The sequence below is a fragment of the Clytia hemisphaerica genome, unplaced genomic scaffold (assembly GCF_902728285.1).
Source record: "Clytia hemisphaerica strain Z4C2 unplaced genomic scaffold, Clytia hemisphaerica genome assembly, whole genome shotgun sequence".
NCBI lineage: Eukaryota > Metazoa > Cnidaria > Hydrozoa > Leptothecata > Clytiidae > Clytia > Clytia hemisphaerica.
Window position 1 is genome coordinate 1,080,399 of NW_027104543.1, and position 18,029 is coordinate 1,098,427.

The window sequence follows — 18,029 nt, forward strand, 5'->3', positions numbered from 1 at the left end:
CTTTAAGAACAAATTTCTGAAAGGCTTTTGTTGTTCTGTAAATATTTCTTTTTGGATTAAGAAATTCTATCTTTTTTATAATATTTATTTATAAGATGCTTTGTTGTCTTTTTAATCTTTGTGTAAACTTGCATATGTTTTGCATACTTTCCAACTAAATCCAACCACGGCTTTTTCGTTCCTGTATTTTTGCATGCTATTCAAGATGGCGGATGGAAAGGCGAAAAGGTCTATTCGGCCACCATTTTACCAAACCTCCAAAGTAATTTGATTTGATTTAATGAACGGCGTATTAAAAAATCGGCAGGTACAAAATGCATAAAACATAATGCATATTACATAATGCACAGGGGGTTTATTTGAGGCCGGCGACCGGCGATTTTCGCCGACCTCAAAGCTTAATATGAGCTCAAAGTCGCCGGCCAAAAAGTTTTTTCTAGATATCCTTGATGTATGATTTTGTTTCTGAAAATTTATTTTTTGTGATCATAACATATCTTCTTGTTAATGAAAGACTTTATTTATATCATTCTCTTGAGTGTTTCTTCAAATAAAATCACAGGCTTCTTATATTTAAAAGAATCATGATTATAACAAACTTTGAAGTGCAGAAGCTTAAAACATCACTTGAAGTATATTGCTATCTTTTATAGTCTACACAATAGACAGGCCATATTTTAGAAAGGCAGGGCAGTGTCCGTTGGTGGCCAAAAAGGGCACTTTTTCTTGTGTTTTTCTGCTAAAAAGGCTGTTTTACCAAAATTTTAGAGATTTTAGGAGAGGCAGCGTCCGATGACCGGATGCTAAAAGGGCATGAAAAATGGCCTGATAGACAGCTCCAAGCTTTTAGGCCTTACTCCTTTTACGCTTGAAACGAAGGAAGATATGACGTAGCCTATATCTTTTACAGTAGTGTAATATTTTCTCATTCACTCTCTTTGTTTTTTAAACATGCCTAACGTCTGCTAGCATATTCATTTTATAAGCACTTAACTTGATAATAAGGGTTTTTTTTTCAATGATGTACTTTTAAATATATAATGTGCTTATGAAAAAACGCTTTTTCAGTACTTAAAACTGTCTGCTTTTTCAAAATTTTCTTGCCCTTCGGCCCAACCATGGTGGGCCCTCAGGTGACTCTCACATAGCTGCATCACTAAAATAGTACCAGACCTCTCACCTTCAGTCTCCTACCTTCCTAAAATTTACTGAAAACCCTGAATGCATAAGGTGGCAATCACAAATATCTTCATTTCGTGTCCTCGTTGGATCTAAAAAGTGAGTCGGTCGGTAGGTCGGTAGTAAAAATTTTCAGGTTTTCTTAAAATTGGTCTAGTGAGGCGGTAAAAGGTAAAACGGCGTTAACTGAGGCGGCGGGAGGCCCAATCGCGTGTATGTTTTGCGTGGTTTCAGATTATGAAGTTTAAACACTGCGCACGTGTAATGATAAACAAAGTTAAAATGCTGCGAATGCGCTAGAAATCGCTCACAAAAATCAGTAATATTAAAATTTTTGAGCAAAGGAAACGTCATCAAAACAAAAAGTCTGACGAATTTGCCGACTCTCCGACTCTCTTCAGTATAAACATTCCATTCAGACGGATTTCCCCAGAGACATGATGTTTACTTTTCGAATCCGAACGAAAGAGAAAACATTCGAATCATAACAACAAAGGAATTTCCCTCAGCATAAATGATAATACTTTCAACAAAACAAATATACCATACACGAAAATATCTCCTCCGTATATTACTTTTCTAACTCAGAGATCTTTTCGAACAACTGCTAATAAATTTTAACAGGTTTTCCTTCTTACAAAGCACTAACCATGTGAACGTTTTTTGTTAGATAAGCCAATATAAATTAAACAGCTTTATGCGAAAGCTAGATCAAAGAAAATAGACTTCGAATCTTTTTACAATCGAATGTTTATGTGTTTACCTTTTTTTTGAGAGGGGGAAACCCTTCTGATCTGTTGGATCTTCTTATTATTTATGCTGACGGAAAACCCTTTGTTGTTATGATTCGAATGTTTTCTCTTTCGTTCGAATTCGAAAAGTAAATATCATGTTTGGGGAAATCCCTCCGGAATCCCTCTATAAATTGGAATGTTTACTTAACTTACTTAAGAAAGAGGTTTTCGCGGCTTTAGCCTCTACAAAGGAGAGTTTTAGAAAATATAAAATCGTTCTGTAAATTACACAATACTATTATGCATTATGTACCCGTCGATATTTGTTTTGTTGAAAGTATTATCTTTCAAATTCTCCTTATTATAGCCTCTAAAATTGACATTATTCAAATATTGTGCATTATACAATATGCATTATGTTTTATGCGTTTTGGACCTGCCGATTAAAAATACACAATTTCTCTTTCAATTTTACAGTAAGTGAAAATACAGACCAGATGTGCAACATTCCCATGTTTCGACCAATCGTCCCAAGTTAGAGCAGTTGACAGTAAGTCTTGAGTCTAGCGTTAAAATTCTACCCTTCCAACATAATTAGAGCGCTTCCAAATCGTTTGTGGTTACAAGATTTCGTGGGAATTCCCCTTTTTTCTCAAATATTACGACCATGATTGCACTCCATTCATCAGCATTCATGACCATGTCAACGCACTGGACTTTACGAACACCGGACACGCAAAGTCCGGTGCTGGATGAGGATACTTTTTAACACCAGACAATGATCAGTTTTTCAACACAGTCTTGGTGTGTCCGGTCCGCATTATTTTTTAAACAAACTTTGTTTTGTCTGGTCTCCAGAAGTTCGAAAAATTAACACCGGAACTAGCACTGGACAAAGGGTTTTCGGTTTGGCTGAGGGATCCTTTTTGGTACTGGACAAAAACACACTACCAGACTGTCCCATTGCGTGTCAGCAGGGTCGTTTCCTCAAATAGTGATTTTCATAAATAGTAGAAGATTTAAAATAGATATTTGAACCAACTGCCAGTTGAGTAATTGGGCATAACACAGTCCAGGTTTAAGAGCCAATTTCTGTAAGAAGAATGGGGCAAAATTTAAGAGCCATTTTCTGTAAGAACCAGGCAGGTGGTGATAGTAGAAAAATTTAAATTCCTCCATTTTTGGACATTTGGTAGACAATAGTGAAAAACTCAGAATCCAAAAATTTCAGGCCCCCAAAATCCATAATGGCAGATTTACAGCCAATCAAAAATTTAACTTTTTTGGCCGTTTTCTTTGTTACAACTTTAAGAGCCATTTTTTCAACTTGCAACTAAGATCACATGGGTTTTTATTAATTTTCTTGAAGTACCCAATTAGTGCTTCCAAAAAAACTAAAAAAACCCATGTGACCTTAAACGCAAATTCCATAATGGCGGCTTAAAAACGCTCCAAAATCTATTTTCAGCCATCTTTAAGGTACCATTGCTCAGCCCAGGACTTTTTTGGGCTAAATTTTTTTGCTGAAATGTGTTAAACAACTTTATGACAGCAGATTTAAGCAATTTTGAAATTTTTTCTTTAAGTAGACTGGGCTTTAGCCGCCCTGAAAGGCGGCTCCAAACTCAAAAAGTAGCAAATCCGGCTCAAATTTTTCAGAGTTGCGACTAATTTCGGCAAAACCAAAAATTGGATCTGATAGCCTAGACTATGTATTTTCAGAAAGTGAAACAAAACCCATGTGATCTATAAGCATGAAAGAGAAAAAAAGGATCAAAATTTTTCTTAAGTCTGATAAAAAGTATGTCTTTTAGGCCTGTTTTCAAGCTGGAAAAACCGTTTTTCAGCTTGGAAAATCAACTTTTTTCAAATATGTTATCAATATTTCCAAAATAGACCTAGTATTCATCCCAAACAATTCATTTGAGTTGAATATATCCAAGATTCCATGATTTTTGTAATTGGCCAACAAAAGTTAAATTTTTGATTGGCTGTAAATCTGCCATTATGGATTTTGGGGACCTGAAATTTTTGGATTCTGAGTTTTTCACTATTGTCTACCAAATATCCAAAAATGGAGGAATTTAAATTTTTCTACTATCAAAATTGTCCAAAACTGCCTGGTTCTTACAGAAAATGGCTCTTGATCGTAAAAAAAATTTTATGATCTCCATCTTTGGATATTTTTTCTCCAAGGTGAAAAAATGAGAAATTCAAAAGGACAAGTCTCAAAAATTCATAATGGCAGATATATTTTATTCTATCAAAAATTAGCTGAAATAGCAATTTCTAACCACAATAACTTTGCGTGCCCTAAAGATCACATGGATTTTTTTCATATATTGAAACTATACCAAAAATACTACCGAAATCCAAAAAAAAAAGTTTTTGACCATAAGTAAGGGCGCGCGCAGCTATGGTAGCCCAAAAATGCAAACTTTTCAATTTTCAGTGTATATACTTTGAGCTCATTTTGCAGTCCATCCAGAGGAGATTTTCAAAGGAAATTGAATAAGAATAAAAAAACACCATTTGGACTGTCTAAAAATCTAATTTTCTAAGTCTGAAATTTCTCATTATAGTGCCATTATGGTTCAAATGCGGTAATAATTTCAAAAAGTAGCAACTTTGAGCTGCACCTGCCGCCTGTGCCCCAAAATCTGGAAAATTTTACTTTGATGGTCTGATAGTCCACCAAGTTGACTTTCAAAACAAACAAACAGAACCTTGTGATCTCTTAAACCACCATGGAAAAAAATTACATTGAAAAAATTCTTTTTCATGTCCGAAAACGTCACTTTTTTGCTATTTTGACAAGCTTTGCAGCCTTTTGGCAGTAGTTTTGAAACATGAAATTTTACAATCTTTTCATATGTTACTTGAACTATTATCCTAAAGACTCAAAATAGTGATTTAAAACACTTTTTATCACATAAAAAAGGCTAAAATTTTCATAAGAAAATTCTAGGTAAATTTGGTGAATTTGGGTAATGTTAGGAGCAAAATCAAGATGGCTAATCTCTTTGCAGCAACAACAGATTTTTTTGAAACTTTGAGTATGGGTTCTTTAGTAGGTCTTTTTTATAGCCTCAAAAAATCTCAATGGGTTTTTAAAGTCTCCTAAAGATTATGGCCGATTGAAAATTTGCTTATCTTTGTTGTTTTTTCCCTCTTAAAATGCTAAATCAGGTCCACTAAAGGGCTCTAAAGGATAATTTATGTCAAAATATTGATTCCCTAACCAACTAATCATTGGCATTAAGGGAACAACTGCAGAAAATGTTTGGTCATTTCCATCAACAGATGACATTTTATGATGATTTATTTATTTTTACATATATATTACGTACATCTGGCCTTTCCTATCATTCCAGGGCCTATATTTTCAGAAAAAGCCTCAACCTTTCATGATTTGGCAATGACTCCTCTCAAATATAAGTAGGTAACTTCAACTAAATTGGTTTAACAGTACTTGAATCCTACTCAAAAGCTTTTTAGACCCTTTTGGAAATCCTACTTTGACAATAATTTGCGTTTTTCTGCAAAATTTCTTAAGTCTGAGATACGTATAGTATGCACATCTTATAATTTTCGATTTTTTGAAAAAGTTCTAGAAATGCAAATAAAAGGATAATAAAAATTGAATACTATCCACTGATGATCCGCAGCAGCATTTTAAAGCTATATAATCACTTATCGGTACTCTTCGCTTGAGAAAATGATTAACACAATTTAAGTTTTTTCACCCTTGAAGGAGCTTGCAGGCGTTCTGTGTTCAGTTGAAGTTCAGCATTATTTTTGAAAAATTAATTTATGAAAAATACATTCTTCTCTTTTTTTACTTGTCTTTTTCCTGTGCTTTTTACTTCACATAATTTTATAAAAATTTTTCTTCAAAGGAAGAGTGGAGAATATTTATATTTCTTTTCTATATAGATAAATAATACACTTTGTTCATATGTCTGTTGAGGGAAAAAGAGCTGCGTAAACCTTATTTTAAAATGTTTCTTATCTTTGATCATCTTTGTGTCTTTTCTCAACTTCAGTTGAGCTACAATCTGACAATGTCTGTGTGTCTGTCTGTGTGTCTGTCTGTCTGTCACAAAAACTTTAGGGTAGCCTGGAGACTTCAAAAATGCTTGGATTTGGCTGAAATTTGGCACACTTGTTCCTTGGGTGAATATCTGGGGATATTTTTTTCTTTTTTCAAAAATTTTGTTTTTTGGGGCCTGGGGAAGAGTTTTTTGCCAAAACGAGGCTAAAACTTTAGAGCAGCCTACAGGCCTCAAAAATGGTCGGATTTGGCTGAAATTTGGCACACTTGTTCATTGGGTGAATATATGAGGGCGTTTCTTTCATTTTTCAAAAATTTTGATTTTTGGGGCCTGGGAACAAGTTTTTCGCCAAAACGAGGCTAAAACTTTGGGGCAGCCTGGAGACTTCAAAAATTGTTCGATTTGGCTGAAATTTTGCACACTTGTTCATTGGGTGAATATCTGGGGCTCTACAATTGGGCCTATGAATAGTTTGAAGGCACTGAAGTTGAGCCCAGTGCATTGCGCACGTTCGACTATTTCTTATAGCAGTGTCCTCTGCATGTCTTTATGACCCTATAAACTGCAAAAAAAATATTCAACAGGCTGTCTAAGATTTAATGGGATGTGCAGGGATGTGTATAATAATATATTTGCATAAATTTACTGTTGTAAACAAAAAAGAGGGGAGATTGTTCCAACTTTCATCATCAGGTAGGTCCGTTCAGCATTCTAGCTTGTTATTATATAGATTTTGCAGTAAAACTGTAGCATATCAGTACTGAGTGAGCAAAGGCGTGACTTGATTTGTAACATTTTCATCATGGAAATTTCTTTAGATCTTTTAATATTCTATTTTTGCGTTTTAAATAAAAAGTTCTATTGAATTGTCAGCTTCTGAAGTTTTTTATAATGGAATTTAGTGGCAATCCTGTACAAAAGTAGATGACTGTGTGCAGTCTGGGAGCGGTTGGTCTTGATTGACCCTGTCAAATATTATATTTGGGGTCTCATTCAAAACCAGTTTTTGCCAAGTTGATAAAGCTTTGGAAAAATTTTCTATAGAGCAGTGAAAGGAGTTACATCAGTGCAAAACATTGGTTGCTAGCAAAACAAGAAAGTGACTTCACAACCACCACTTGATACCAATGGGCACCATACTGGTGTGCTCTAACTGTCATGTTGTTTTTGTGTGTGTTTTTAAGGAAGCACTTTGCTACATGATACTTTCTGTTTCCTCATTAAATGCTGATAATTATACTTTCTTTGTTTTCTAGCAAACAAACGGGCTAAAGACATTTTATTATGTTGTAATACTAGATTATAAAAGTCACTTCTTTATACCATAAGACTATAATGGCATGTTTTGTGTTTATTTATTCTAACGAGTGAGTCTATTAGTTTAGTTCAGTTTCCTCATGCGATTGGAGATCTCTCGATAAAGGCCAAAGTTCACATGTCACGTGCTAGTAATGAATGGTCTTTAGTTAGGCTTTTCTGGATGGTAGAATATAAAGTTTTACAATTATGATTAGTTTGAGGAACCTTAACTTGGCTCCGAGTCTGGAGTTCCTTATTCTTCCAGAGAGTTTCAGCCTCAAAGTTCCTCATCGAGTTCCTTAGCTGCTAGGTTAGGATTTGCTAAGTATGTAACTTCTGCATATAAGTATTACTTCTTTAGTGTAACTTAAATAGCACCGAGTTGCTTCTATGTATATACATAACTATGTTTTTGTACATTTAGAATAAAAAGAATATATAAACATGAAAGAAGAAAAGGGTACTGTTGGAAGTCGACAAAGCATTCACCACAAAAATGGAGGACATTCGAATGGTACTAATGATGAACCTGTATCATTCTTTTGGTAAGATTTTATTTCAAGTTTCTTTTTTGTGTAATTCATCATGAAAACACATACAAAAACAAGAGAGTCCCTGATAATATTCTAATATATGGGGCTGGAGTTAGGCTCGTAGAAATCAGTTTTATTGGCATATCACAGAGTTCCTAATTGGGGAAAGTCTTGATTTATCCTAGGGGAGGAGGAATATTGGTAGTGGAAAACTTCAGTCGCTATCCCAGGTCACCTATCATTATACCCCTCATAGCCCAACTAAACTAAAGGAACATTCTAAATGGATATCCGACAATCCCTTTGTGCTTCACCATGTTCTTTAACCATTTTGATAGAATATGTACTGTATTATATATTGTAGTGTGCATCTTATATAAATATGGAGCATTTTTATCAATGTTTTTGTTCAATTTTTAGGAAATCACACACAATTAGTGTTTTGACAACTCTTCTTTTGTTGTTATGTTATTTGACGTTCTTGGAAGATCAGTCAGAGCATTCTTCAGAATACAATGCTAAAAGGTATAATGATTATAACAAGTTGAAAGGTTTTCATTTTTTTCTAATAACTACCCCTTGAGAAAAGAATCAGTTTATGGGCCATACCAAATGGTGCATCGGTTGTGGTGCTCCTAGATTTATGCTAATGGTATCAAGCTAAAATGGGCGTACCGTAACATACTTCTTCCTCTGAATTGACCTTTATATGATTTTAACCGTCATGTTTGGTTGTTTTCCATATTAGGAACGATTATCAAAATTCGGGACATAAACTAAATTAAAGTTTGTAAACTGAAAATTCAGTGGCCAATATAGCAATCCTGCTACGCTCAAAAGGCAGTTTTAGTGTCTGTCGTCATGGTACTATAGATGTCAATTTTTTTTCATTTAGATGTTCTTTCAGTATGTCTGATTTTCATGTTTTTATTTCAGAGGCGTGTTGGCATGTATCATGGTATTTTTAGCGTTTGGTGTCACACAAGCAAAAGATGGTCCCTTTCTACGACCACATCCTGGTAAGCCTTTTCCTTCCTGCTTTTGAAAGTATTTTTTTTGTTTTTCTAAGGAAAAGATATATTATTTGATGTAATTTGAGATTGTTTGATGTGATTTTTAACACTTTTTGTAAGATTAGGATATCCAACTTATTAAAAAAGTTCATTTCCTGAAGATAAGATATAGCTCTCTTTTACTAGAAACCATTGAAATAGTTTGGTCTACCCAAAGTTATGTCGAAACTTCCAAATTTTTAGAAGAGCAGAAACAGTAATAAGAAGTTAAACAAAAAATTCTTATTCTCTTTACAAATTGTCCTTTTGTTCTTAGTGTTATGGCGATTCATCTTATGTTGTAGTGTGATTTACGAATTGTGTCTCATTTTCCTGCTCTTTCAGGTAAGCCCGAAATGTTTTGAAAATCTATCATTTTGAAAGGAAGGAACGTTATTAGAAGTATATGTTTTTTGTAATTTTACAATTTCGGCCCTCAGATAGCAGTGCAAAATTTTATTTTGAACAAAAAAAGACGATATTTTGTTGGCCGATATATAAATTCTTTTCAGCTTTCAATTCAACCAAAATGTACATAAATTCCGTTAGTGTCGAACGTCAACACATTTTAGATCGTTATCCCGAATGTCCTTGACCGGCGAATCGTGTTTTCGTGTTTTTTGACAAAACATATTTCGCCGTAAGTTCTCCTGAAAAAAGTAGATACCTCTGTAAATACTTTTATTGCGAACAATTATTTTTTCAAGTTTAAATCAACCATTCCATAAAGTTATAAGAATAACAACAAGTTTTAATTTATTTTCAGCAAAAGCTTTTCGGTAAAACCATACTTTCTAAAACATTGGTTTTACACTTTTTAAAACACTGGTTTTACCAAAAAGCTTTTGCTGAAAATAACATAAAACTTGTTGTTTTTATTATGAAATTATTTTTTTGTCTTCTAACGTAGACGGCAAAAGATGCACGCCGTTGGATGTCTCATTTCGACCCCAAACTTGGTGTCCAACTCCCCGAACACGATTATGGTGGTAGTTGCTTGCTTTATGATGAAAACAACACTGAAAATCCATGGCATAATTTCTGGGTAACGACATAATGTTTCTATTGAATGCAAAGTCCTTTCTTCCATACTGTAGTAGTATAGGTTGGTAAAAAATATGGATAACTTTATATGCTTTGTTTTGAACGTATTTTTCTATTGATCATCATCATCACCCTTCGACCTAGGTCCGAATGGTCCGTTTCAAAATATCAAGAAATCCTCTATTGATAATCATGTCTAATGATACTGTTTCAAATGAGAGAAGGTTTTTTGTGCTCAGTAGGACCTACCACTGTTAGACGAAGAATTTCATGCCACTGGTTGTTTCTAAGCTTTACTTTATGTTTTATACGTATGTAACAATTAATCACAGGATAAAATAGACGGCTTTGTACCAGCACATTTGTTCGGATGGTGGATTAAAACGTTGATTTTACGTGACTACTGGTTGACCTTCTTGCTGAGTATTTTATTCGAGATCTTGGAATATTCATTACAACATCAATTACCAAACTTCTCAGAATGTTGGTGGGACCATGTAAGTTATAAAGTTTATAAAGTTACACGTTTTAAAGATAAGAACACAAGGCTATGTAGTTAGGTATGTTCGTAACAGGCCGAACTGGAAATATAAGAAAGTCAATGTCAATATGTTTACTAGCTAGCGTCAATACCTAATGGACATCAAATACCTATTTCGAGAAAAAATTATAATCTAAAAGAACGAAGTACTACGGAGTAAAGCAAATAATACACAAAGTCCGGTCTAAAATGACATTTGCTTCATTACGAAATTAAAATACGAAACAAATTTCACAAAAAAAACTGAATTCCGACTAACTTGTTATGTTTCCTGTTGCACTCTCTTTATGAACACCGGATCATTTGTGAGACCTGAATTTCATTTTGTAAGGTTTAAAGAAAACAAAAATGTGATGATTTAATACTTTATTTTCAGTGGATATTGGATTTCATAATTTGCAATGGTGGTGGAATACTTTTGGGAATGTTCACTTTACAGCATCTAGAAATGAAGGTTTGAAATTCTGTTATTTTTGTGGCAATTAAAATGTGTCGAAACGTGTTCAGAATTTCGTACAGGACACCCAAAAACATTTTTACTCTGAACCTGGAATTTTAAACCAATTTCGAACGACTGACGATTACTTCAAGAATGTTGAACCCCTTTGAACCCCTGGATATCCAGCCCATTTGATGTGTGCGCACCCCTTGGGTGTCGGATATTTTCAACACTTCCATACAGTTTTTTTTTTCTAGAGATTTTTTAGAATAATTATGAATTCGTATTTTCACTCTTGTTTCTTCCAGAAATACCATTGGAGAAGTTTATGGAGTATTCCAACCTACTCTGGCAAGTTCTATCGTTTTATGGGCCAGTTTACACCGTACAGTTGGCGAAAATTCTCTTGGTGTGCAACATACTCTTTGAAAAGATGGTTAGCCGTTTTAGGGCTCATCGTCATGGTTAGTTTATCAAATTTCACTTTTAAAGTTAACTAAACAATAGCTAACAAAACTGAAAGCACGATCGCACTGAATTTCCTATTCATGATATGCGCCATTGCAATGTCTTCCACGGACCCAACAGCTGATTGGTTGAAAGTGACGTATTGACTGATTTTACGTCACTTACAACCAGCTGTTGGGTCCATGATGTAAAATCAGAAGACGTTGCAATGGAGCATATCATGAATTATCTTTGAGTGATACCAAGTAAATAATTACTTTGACAATTAATCATAGGTTACTTCTTTGTCTTGACTTTAAGTACGAGGCGTAAAACTTTTCGTTGGTTAGCCGGTATACACGTTTTTTTGTTTTTTTCAAGAAACATTCTTTTAAGAAACATGAGGCTCAGAGTGCCTAAAAACTAAGAAACATCTAAGAAACATGCTGAGGCTGAGAATGAGAAATTACATTTTTTAATTCGGATTTTTTAAGAACCTTCCAATCAAAACAAATGTTTTTTTTCTTTGCATGAAAAATAGGCTGATTTTGTCAAAATGTTTAGAAACATATAAGAAACATTTAAGGCTCAAAAGGCTGATTTCTTAAGAAATATCGAGGCTGCTTGGTAAAACTAGTTTCTTTAAAAAAAACGTGTATTGCAAAAAGCTTCAACTATAGTTTAAAGAAGTAGGAAAAGTGCGTTTTAATATAATATTCTTCTTTACTTTTTTTTACCAGTTTTCACTATGCGAGTTGAACGTGTTTTACTTGAAGACAGCTCTGTGGATTCCACCGGAACATTACACCGTACTCGGCCGCTTGCTGTTTGTCTCCTTCCTAGGATTGGTATCCATACGTGAATGTTATGATTATCTTAACGACAGGTAAGGTGTTCCTTGTATACACCAATTTGACAGTCCATTTTCCCCAATCTTACCCAGGCCTAAGAATTTACTTCAAGCCGTTTTTACAGATACTTCGTTCGTTCGTTCGTTCGTTCGTTCGTCTGTTACCAGCTTTTCTCGGGATCGGCCCATTAGTTTTTCCTGACTTTTTGCATAGTGATGCAAAACGACAGGACAGTACCCAAAAAATGACGGAGTCCAATTTGCGAGAAAAAAAGTTTTCCGGTCGAAAATGCCGGGAGTATGCCGGAAAAACTGGTTATTTGGCATTTTCTCGAGATTTCATCATTAGATTTTTCGGATTTTTTGCACAAAGATGCGTATCAGCAATGCTCAAAATGTGGCCGAATCCGATTTTTGAGAAAAAAATTTTCAGGCTGAAAATGCCGCCTTTTTTGCAGATTTTCAATGGACATTTTCTTATATGATAAAAAGCGTGTATTAAAAAATAAGAATTCTTTTAAGCAAAACGTTAGTTCCAGATAGTGCGATTTGTTTTTTATCTTTTTCAAAAATATATTGAAGACTATAGTGAAATGAATACATTAGTTATAAGATTTTTATTTAGTTAGTAGTTGGCGCAGGGCTTTAAAATTTGTTTAGTTTCAACTAACAAATTCAACGAAAAACTCTCAGAGTTCCCCGAATCGTATTATCGTTATTATCAAAATAGCACTGTTGAATGTTTCCTGCAGGTAAAACAACATGCTTAAACATCTGTTGAAATATTACTGAAGATTTAAGTCAACAGAATGTTTGGTCAGAAAATGAAAAAAAAAATGAAAAACTGTGCAACGAAGAAGAATCTATCACTAAATATGGCACACGATTTTAAATATGAGCTGATAAATTTTACCCACTGTCGAATGTTCTTTTATAATCCCCTTAATTTCAGTGTTGGATGCTTTTAAAGTTGCCCTTTTATCTTCGGGTTATAAAAAAAAGTCATTTAGTAAGCAAAAATGACAAGACTCGTGTTTTTTCTGATAACTCTTCTTTTGACTGAGCCTCCTGTTCTTATAAAAAGAAACGTGCTATTGATTTTGCTCTCCGTCACCTTAACTCTCTACTCGTACCTATAAATATGCCAAACGATGTCAGGGATGATCGAAAGCAGTAAAAAATGGCGACTTTACATCTACTTGTTTTACTGGCCATGGTGCATGGTTCTTATCTACAAAATGTGACGAGGAATGATATCGATAATCTAAAGTCACAGATACCTTAAAGGAAGAAATTTTGGCGGGAATTTAATTTGGCGGATGGCCAAAAAAGTTTTTTCAGAGGGAATTTAATTTGGCGGATGCCCGGATGGACGAAAAAACTAAATTTGGCGGGAATTTAATTTGGCGGTCGCTTAAAAATTTAACCTTAAGATGGCGTCAAAACAGCGAAAAAATAGCAAAAACACCTTAAAAGAGATCATATTTTCAAAATGTTTAATTTGGCGGGAATTTAATTTGGCGGATGGCGGAAAAAAGAAATTTTGGCGGGAACTTAATTTGGCGGATTTCAGTCAAATCCGCCAAATCCGCCAAATTTTCTTTCCGCCAAAATTTCTTCCTTACAAGGTTTGACAGCTCATGTTTTACGAGCAAATCAAGAGATTCAAATACTGAAAACCAAAGACCGTACCCGGAATACTTATTGTCAAGTAACATCTGCTTTATGTGGGGATTGCCTTTGCGTTGAGGACTACAACTTAGTTGAGAAATTTTACTGCGATTGTCGAAACAAGCCTAAATTGCGCGATTGTAAAGCGCACTACGAGAATGGTGAAAGAATCAATGGTTTATATTTGATCCATAACGACATCAAAGGTAGGTTTGTCAATCATTTTCACTTGCGATACTTTTTGTCTTGTTTATGCTGGGGCCAAATTAATATTTTGTTATACGGGGGAAAATGTAAATAAAATTCATAAAATTAATTTCTTGTTTTATTTATAAATCAATTTCTTTCTTTACTGGCAAATCTACTTAAGAAATTTAGGCTACCTTTGTTATTTCTTTTAACATTGTTTAATTATCTCCAGGTGCGGTTGTTCAAGTGTTTTGTGACCAAAACGACGATAAAGGCGGATGGACGGTTATCCAGCGACGTGTTGACGGAAGCACAAACTTCCAACGTAACTGGAACGCCTATAAAAATGGATTCGGTCAACTGCAACGTGAGTTTTGGTTGGGTAACCATCATATCCATCAACTCACAGCACAAGCTTTTTTGAGGGGCACGACTGTCCGCTTCGACATGATCAGACGGAGTGATTCGAAAAAAGTATGGGCCAAATATTCCACATTTTCAGTCAATGCCGAAGCAACAAAATATCAATTGGCAATTAGTGGGTATTCTGGAATCGCCGGCGACCATATGCGGAAACACAGCGGGAACAAATTCTCGACTTTTGATCAGGATAATGACGATTACAGCAGCGATAATTGTGCGAGTAGTAACGATGGAGCATGGTGGTTCTATGGCTGCCATATGGTCAATCTCAATGGAGCATTTGATGCTTTGCTGAATCAACACAGATGGCATGCGATTTGGTGGGGAAGTGACTATGACGATGGTCGAATGATGTTCTCCGAAATCAAAGTCCGCCGAAATTAAAGCTTTGTCTTCTTGTTATGGACATGTTTTTTTTTGACTGTACCAAAATGCCGATTTTCAACCAACCCGGTTCAAATCGGCACTAACAGAGACAGCTGAACCCTTTCTTAGCGTTATTCAAAAATAAGAAAATAGATTAGTAGCTCTGTCCGATACTTTTTGTCCGATCTTAATAGCTTTTATGGAAATTAAGATATCGCTTGTTGAATCTGGAGTATTTCAGGATGAAAAAAATCATAGTCTATTTCGGATTTATAAAGTCGGCTCTATATTTGGCCTTTGTCGTGTCCAATTTATATACGAAACTTATATCAGGGTGTAGCTAAAGGAATGAATTTTCACATCGACCTCTTTTTTTTGGAAAAAACCGGAGGAAAATGGGATCAAATTGATCATTTTTGAAATTTAGGTGCTAATTCTAATCGTATATATTTTTCTGACAAGTCTATCTATCGGGGAAGTGATTTGAGATTTTTGTTTAGTTGATAAGAAAGGAACGAACTATAAAAAAGAAAACGGGAATTGTTAAAATGAGTGAAAAATGATTAAAAAAGTCTAATGATTGTTTTGATCATAACTCACTCCGGCCTTTAAAAAAATTACTCCTCAGGCTATTTTATGATTTTAGGCTACCTCAGAAATGCATAGAAACCTCCTCAGGACCGAATAATGAGTCATGGAGTGAGATATGATCCAAAACACTCCATGATTAATTAATCCTGAAATACTCCGAATTTTGAAATTTCAAATAGCTCATTTTAAAGCCCTTCCCAAATTTCAATACATATAAAAATTTTGGGAAAATTCATCATGCGAATGACGAAATAATTAAAATAAAGTGATTTTCACGATTTTCGAAAACCTGATTTTGGTACAGTCAAAAAAAAACATGTCCTTATTGTAATACATATTATGTGTTATATTGTAATACATATTATGTTATATTGTAATATATATTATGTGTTATATTTACCAGCAAAGAAAAAGCCAATTTCCATTAAAATTGTTTATATTGTTATTTCCAAATTTATCCATTTGAGAACCATACCAATGTTTTTACTACCTGTGCCTTGGTGGGTATTAAGAGGTTATTTTTGATTTTGATGTATCAAAATGAATCTGAGGGCCTATCATATCCGTACCTTTTCAAAACGCCCGTGCTAAAATATATTTATAATTTAAAGTTGAATTTAACAAAAGTGATTGTTGACTATGTTAAATCTATTCGACCCTAACCCCCAATGAGGTTTCCCTGCACTTGATTTTTCAACCTCGACGTACTTAAAAGCACAAAAAACCGTTTCTTTAAAACAAGCTCTACTTGGAGTATCGAGCACTCTTAATTGTGCAGAAATCACAAATAAGAAATAAAAGTACAAAAAAATATTTGAGTATTTGCAAAATTGCCTTAACCCTTTAAGTGCCAAGGTCGTATATATCAGACATGGGCTATGTAGGAGGGCGAAGCCCTCCTGTAATGCCAAGTTTGAGTTAGAAATCATCATTTTTGGTCTAACTCGTAGGAATGGGATTGGGCTTCATGGCCAAGCAAAAAAAAATCAAAAGTGAGTCTTTTCAGCGAGATTTTAAGCTAAAAAGTAAAAAAAAATGCAAAAATTTGACAAAAATCCACTTTTTTAAGATTTTGACCGTTTTTTGACCATTTTTCGTCAACGAGTGATCCAAGAACCTCCAAATTTGGCCCTCCTCCTCCAGCGAATTAGTTTGAAGTTTTACCACTCGGCACCTTTCTATCATTCAGTCGGGTCCGCGCAGCAGAGATATAAGCCTTTAAAGTTTGAAATAGCGATTTTCTTTACAAAATGACCGTGGCACTAAAGGGTTAAGAGTATCTACTAGTGCTTTAAAAGTTACAAGATACAGCTCTCTTCCTCGGTTAGAAATTGAGTGACACAAAATTATTAGAATTGTGATAAGGAACGATCAGAATCTTAAAGGGATCCAGGCACGAAAATAAAACTTTGTCAGGGCATAGCTATTATGAAAAGCATTTGGAAAATTCAAGTCAAAGTTGTCAATAGTGATTCTATCTCACGATATTGACATCCAAAGTTCCAAATTCAAGACATCTGTACTCTTTGTAAGCCATACAAAAAATGAGAAAATTTGAATTTGGAAAACTTATGTTCATACCAGCTACTCATCAAACTAAAATAATTGAGAGCAGGCTAGAAGGATACCTGTAGTTGAACTAAATAATTTTGATTTGATTGACCGCTAGGCACATGATATTTAGAAGATTTGTATACCATAAAAAGTCATTTAATTTTTGATCCAGTCCTCTAATTTTTACCTAATATGGATTGAGGGTACCGGAAAGATTAAAATCAAACTTATTAATTATAATAATCTCAATATGGCTTTCACAGAGTACTGATGTCGACAACTTTGACTTGAGTTTTTTTAATGCTTTCCATGATAGCATGGATTAAGTTTCATTTTTCATGCAGGAATCCCCTTTAAAAGAATTTTATTGTTTCAGTGCGTGCAAGAAATTTGGACAACAATCATGGATATTCTGCTTGATTATTATCACAGAGAGTTTGATCGCTGTCAAATTTTTATGGACAACAGTCACTCTACCTCCTCCTCAGCATATCATCATACTATGGACATGTATCGCAATTGGTTTGGTTTTATACACATGTTGGCTGTTTGTTCCTAACCTTTTCCGTACAATACGTGCTCAGTTATCAAATGATGAAACAAACATTAAAACTAAAGTACATTGAGTTATTAGGCGTGTCTATCGAGTTTGTTTTCATATTTGTATTTTTTTAATATTTTTCTCGCTTTGCTTCGACCTTTAAATTATTTTTCAAATGTTTGTTCTTTTTTAGGATTTTTGATATTTAGTATTTTAGACTTTTTAGGAGATATATTAGTGGCCTATCTTTATTCATGATATGCACCATTGCAATGTCTTCCATTCCGCCCAATAGCTGATTGGTTGAAAGTGACGTATTGACTGATTTACGCTCTAAAGATTACAGTTAATCTCCAGCCCTCGGCCCAGGCCCTCAAACAAATTGTCTCATAAGAACATTTAAACCTTAAAATAGTAGGGTAAGATTATCATTCAAGGCTCCCCTTTAAATTGGAGAAACATTTTCTTTTAGTTTCGACCTCATTTCACCAAAATAGACGACCCCAATTTTAGGATAGATC

At 34.4% G+C, this 18,029-nt stretch overlaps 2 protein-coding genes across 2 annotated transcripts; both read left to right on the forward strand.

Annotated features, from left to right (window-relative positions):
- The first annotated feature begins 7,692 nt into the window (after nucleotides 1-7,692).
- LOC136822599 (phosphatidylserine synthase 2-like) lies at nucleotides 7,693-17,829 on the forward strand. The gene is made up of 10 exons (XM_067078860.1): nucleotides 7,693-7,812; nucleotides 8,221-8,325; nucleotides 8,737-8,819; nucleotides 9,130-9,197; nucleotides 9,763-9,897; nucleotides 10,229-10,393; nucleotides 10,814-10,891; nucleotides 11,185-11,340; nucleotides 12,064-12,209; nucleotides 17,344-17,829. Exons 1-10 carry the CDS (start codon nucleotides 7,712-7,714, stop codon nucleotides 17,591-17,593), a joined length of 1,287 nt encoding a protein of 428 aa, XP_066934961.1. The 5' UTR covers nucleotides 7,693-7,711; the 3' UTR covers nucleotides 17,594-17,829.
- Nucleotides 13,354-14,853, forward strand: LOC136822635 (fibrinogen C domain-containing protein 1-B-like). The gene is made up of 3 exons (XM_067078903.1): nucleotides 13,354-13,396; nucleotides 13,802-14,050; nucleotides 14,266-14,853. The coding sequence occupies exons 1-3, from the start codon at nucleotides 13,354-13,356 to the stop codon at nucleotides 14,838-14,840; spliced, it is 867 nt and encodes a 288-aa protein (XP_066935004.1). The 3' UTR covers nucleotides 14,841-14,853.
- Nucleotides 17,830-18,029: the final 200 nt, after the last annotated feature.

Coding starts and splice junctions, on each gene's coding strand:
- LOC136822599 (XM_067078860.1), top strand. CDS start 7,712: ATGAAAGAAGAAAAGGGTACTGTTGGAAGTCGACAAAGCATTCACCAC. Junction 8,326..8,736: donor TCAGAATACAATGCTAAAAG/GTATAATGATTA, acceptor TTTTTATTTCAG/AGGCGTGTTGGCATGTATCA. Junction 9,198..9,762: donor TCATTTTCCTGCTCTTTCAG/GTAAGCCCGAAA, acceptor CTTCTAACGTAG/ACGGCAAAAGATGCACGCCG.
- LOC136822635 (XM_067078903.1), top strand. CDS start 13,354: ATGGCGACTTTACATCTACTTGTTTTACTGGCCATGGTGCATG. Junction 13,397..13,801: donor TTTACTGGCCATGGTGCATG/GTTCTTATCTAC, acceptor CTTCCTTACAAG/GTTTGACAGCTCATGTTTTA. Junction 14,051..14,265: donor GATCCATAACGACATCAAAG/GTAGGTTTGTCA, acceptor AATTATCTCCAG/GTGCGGTTGTTCAAGTGTTT.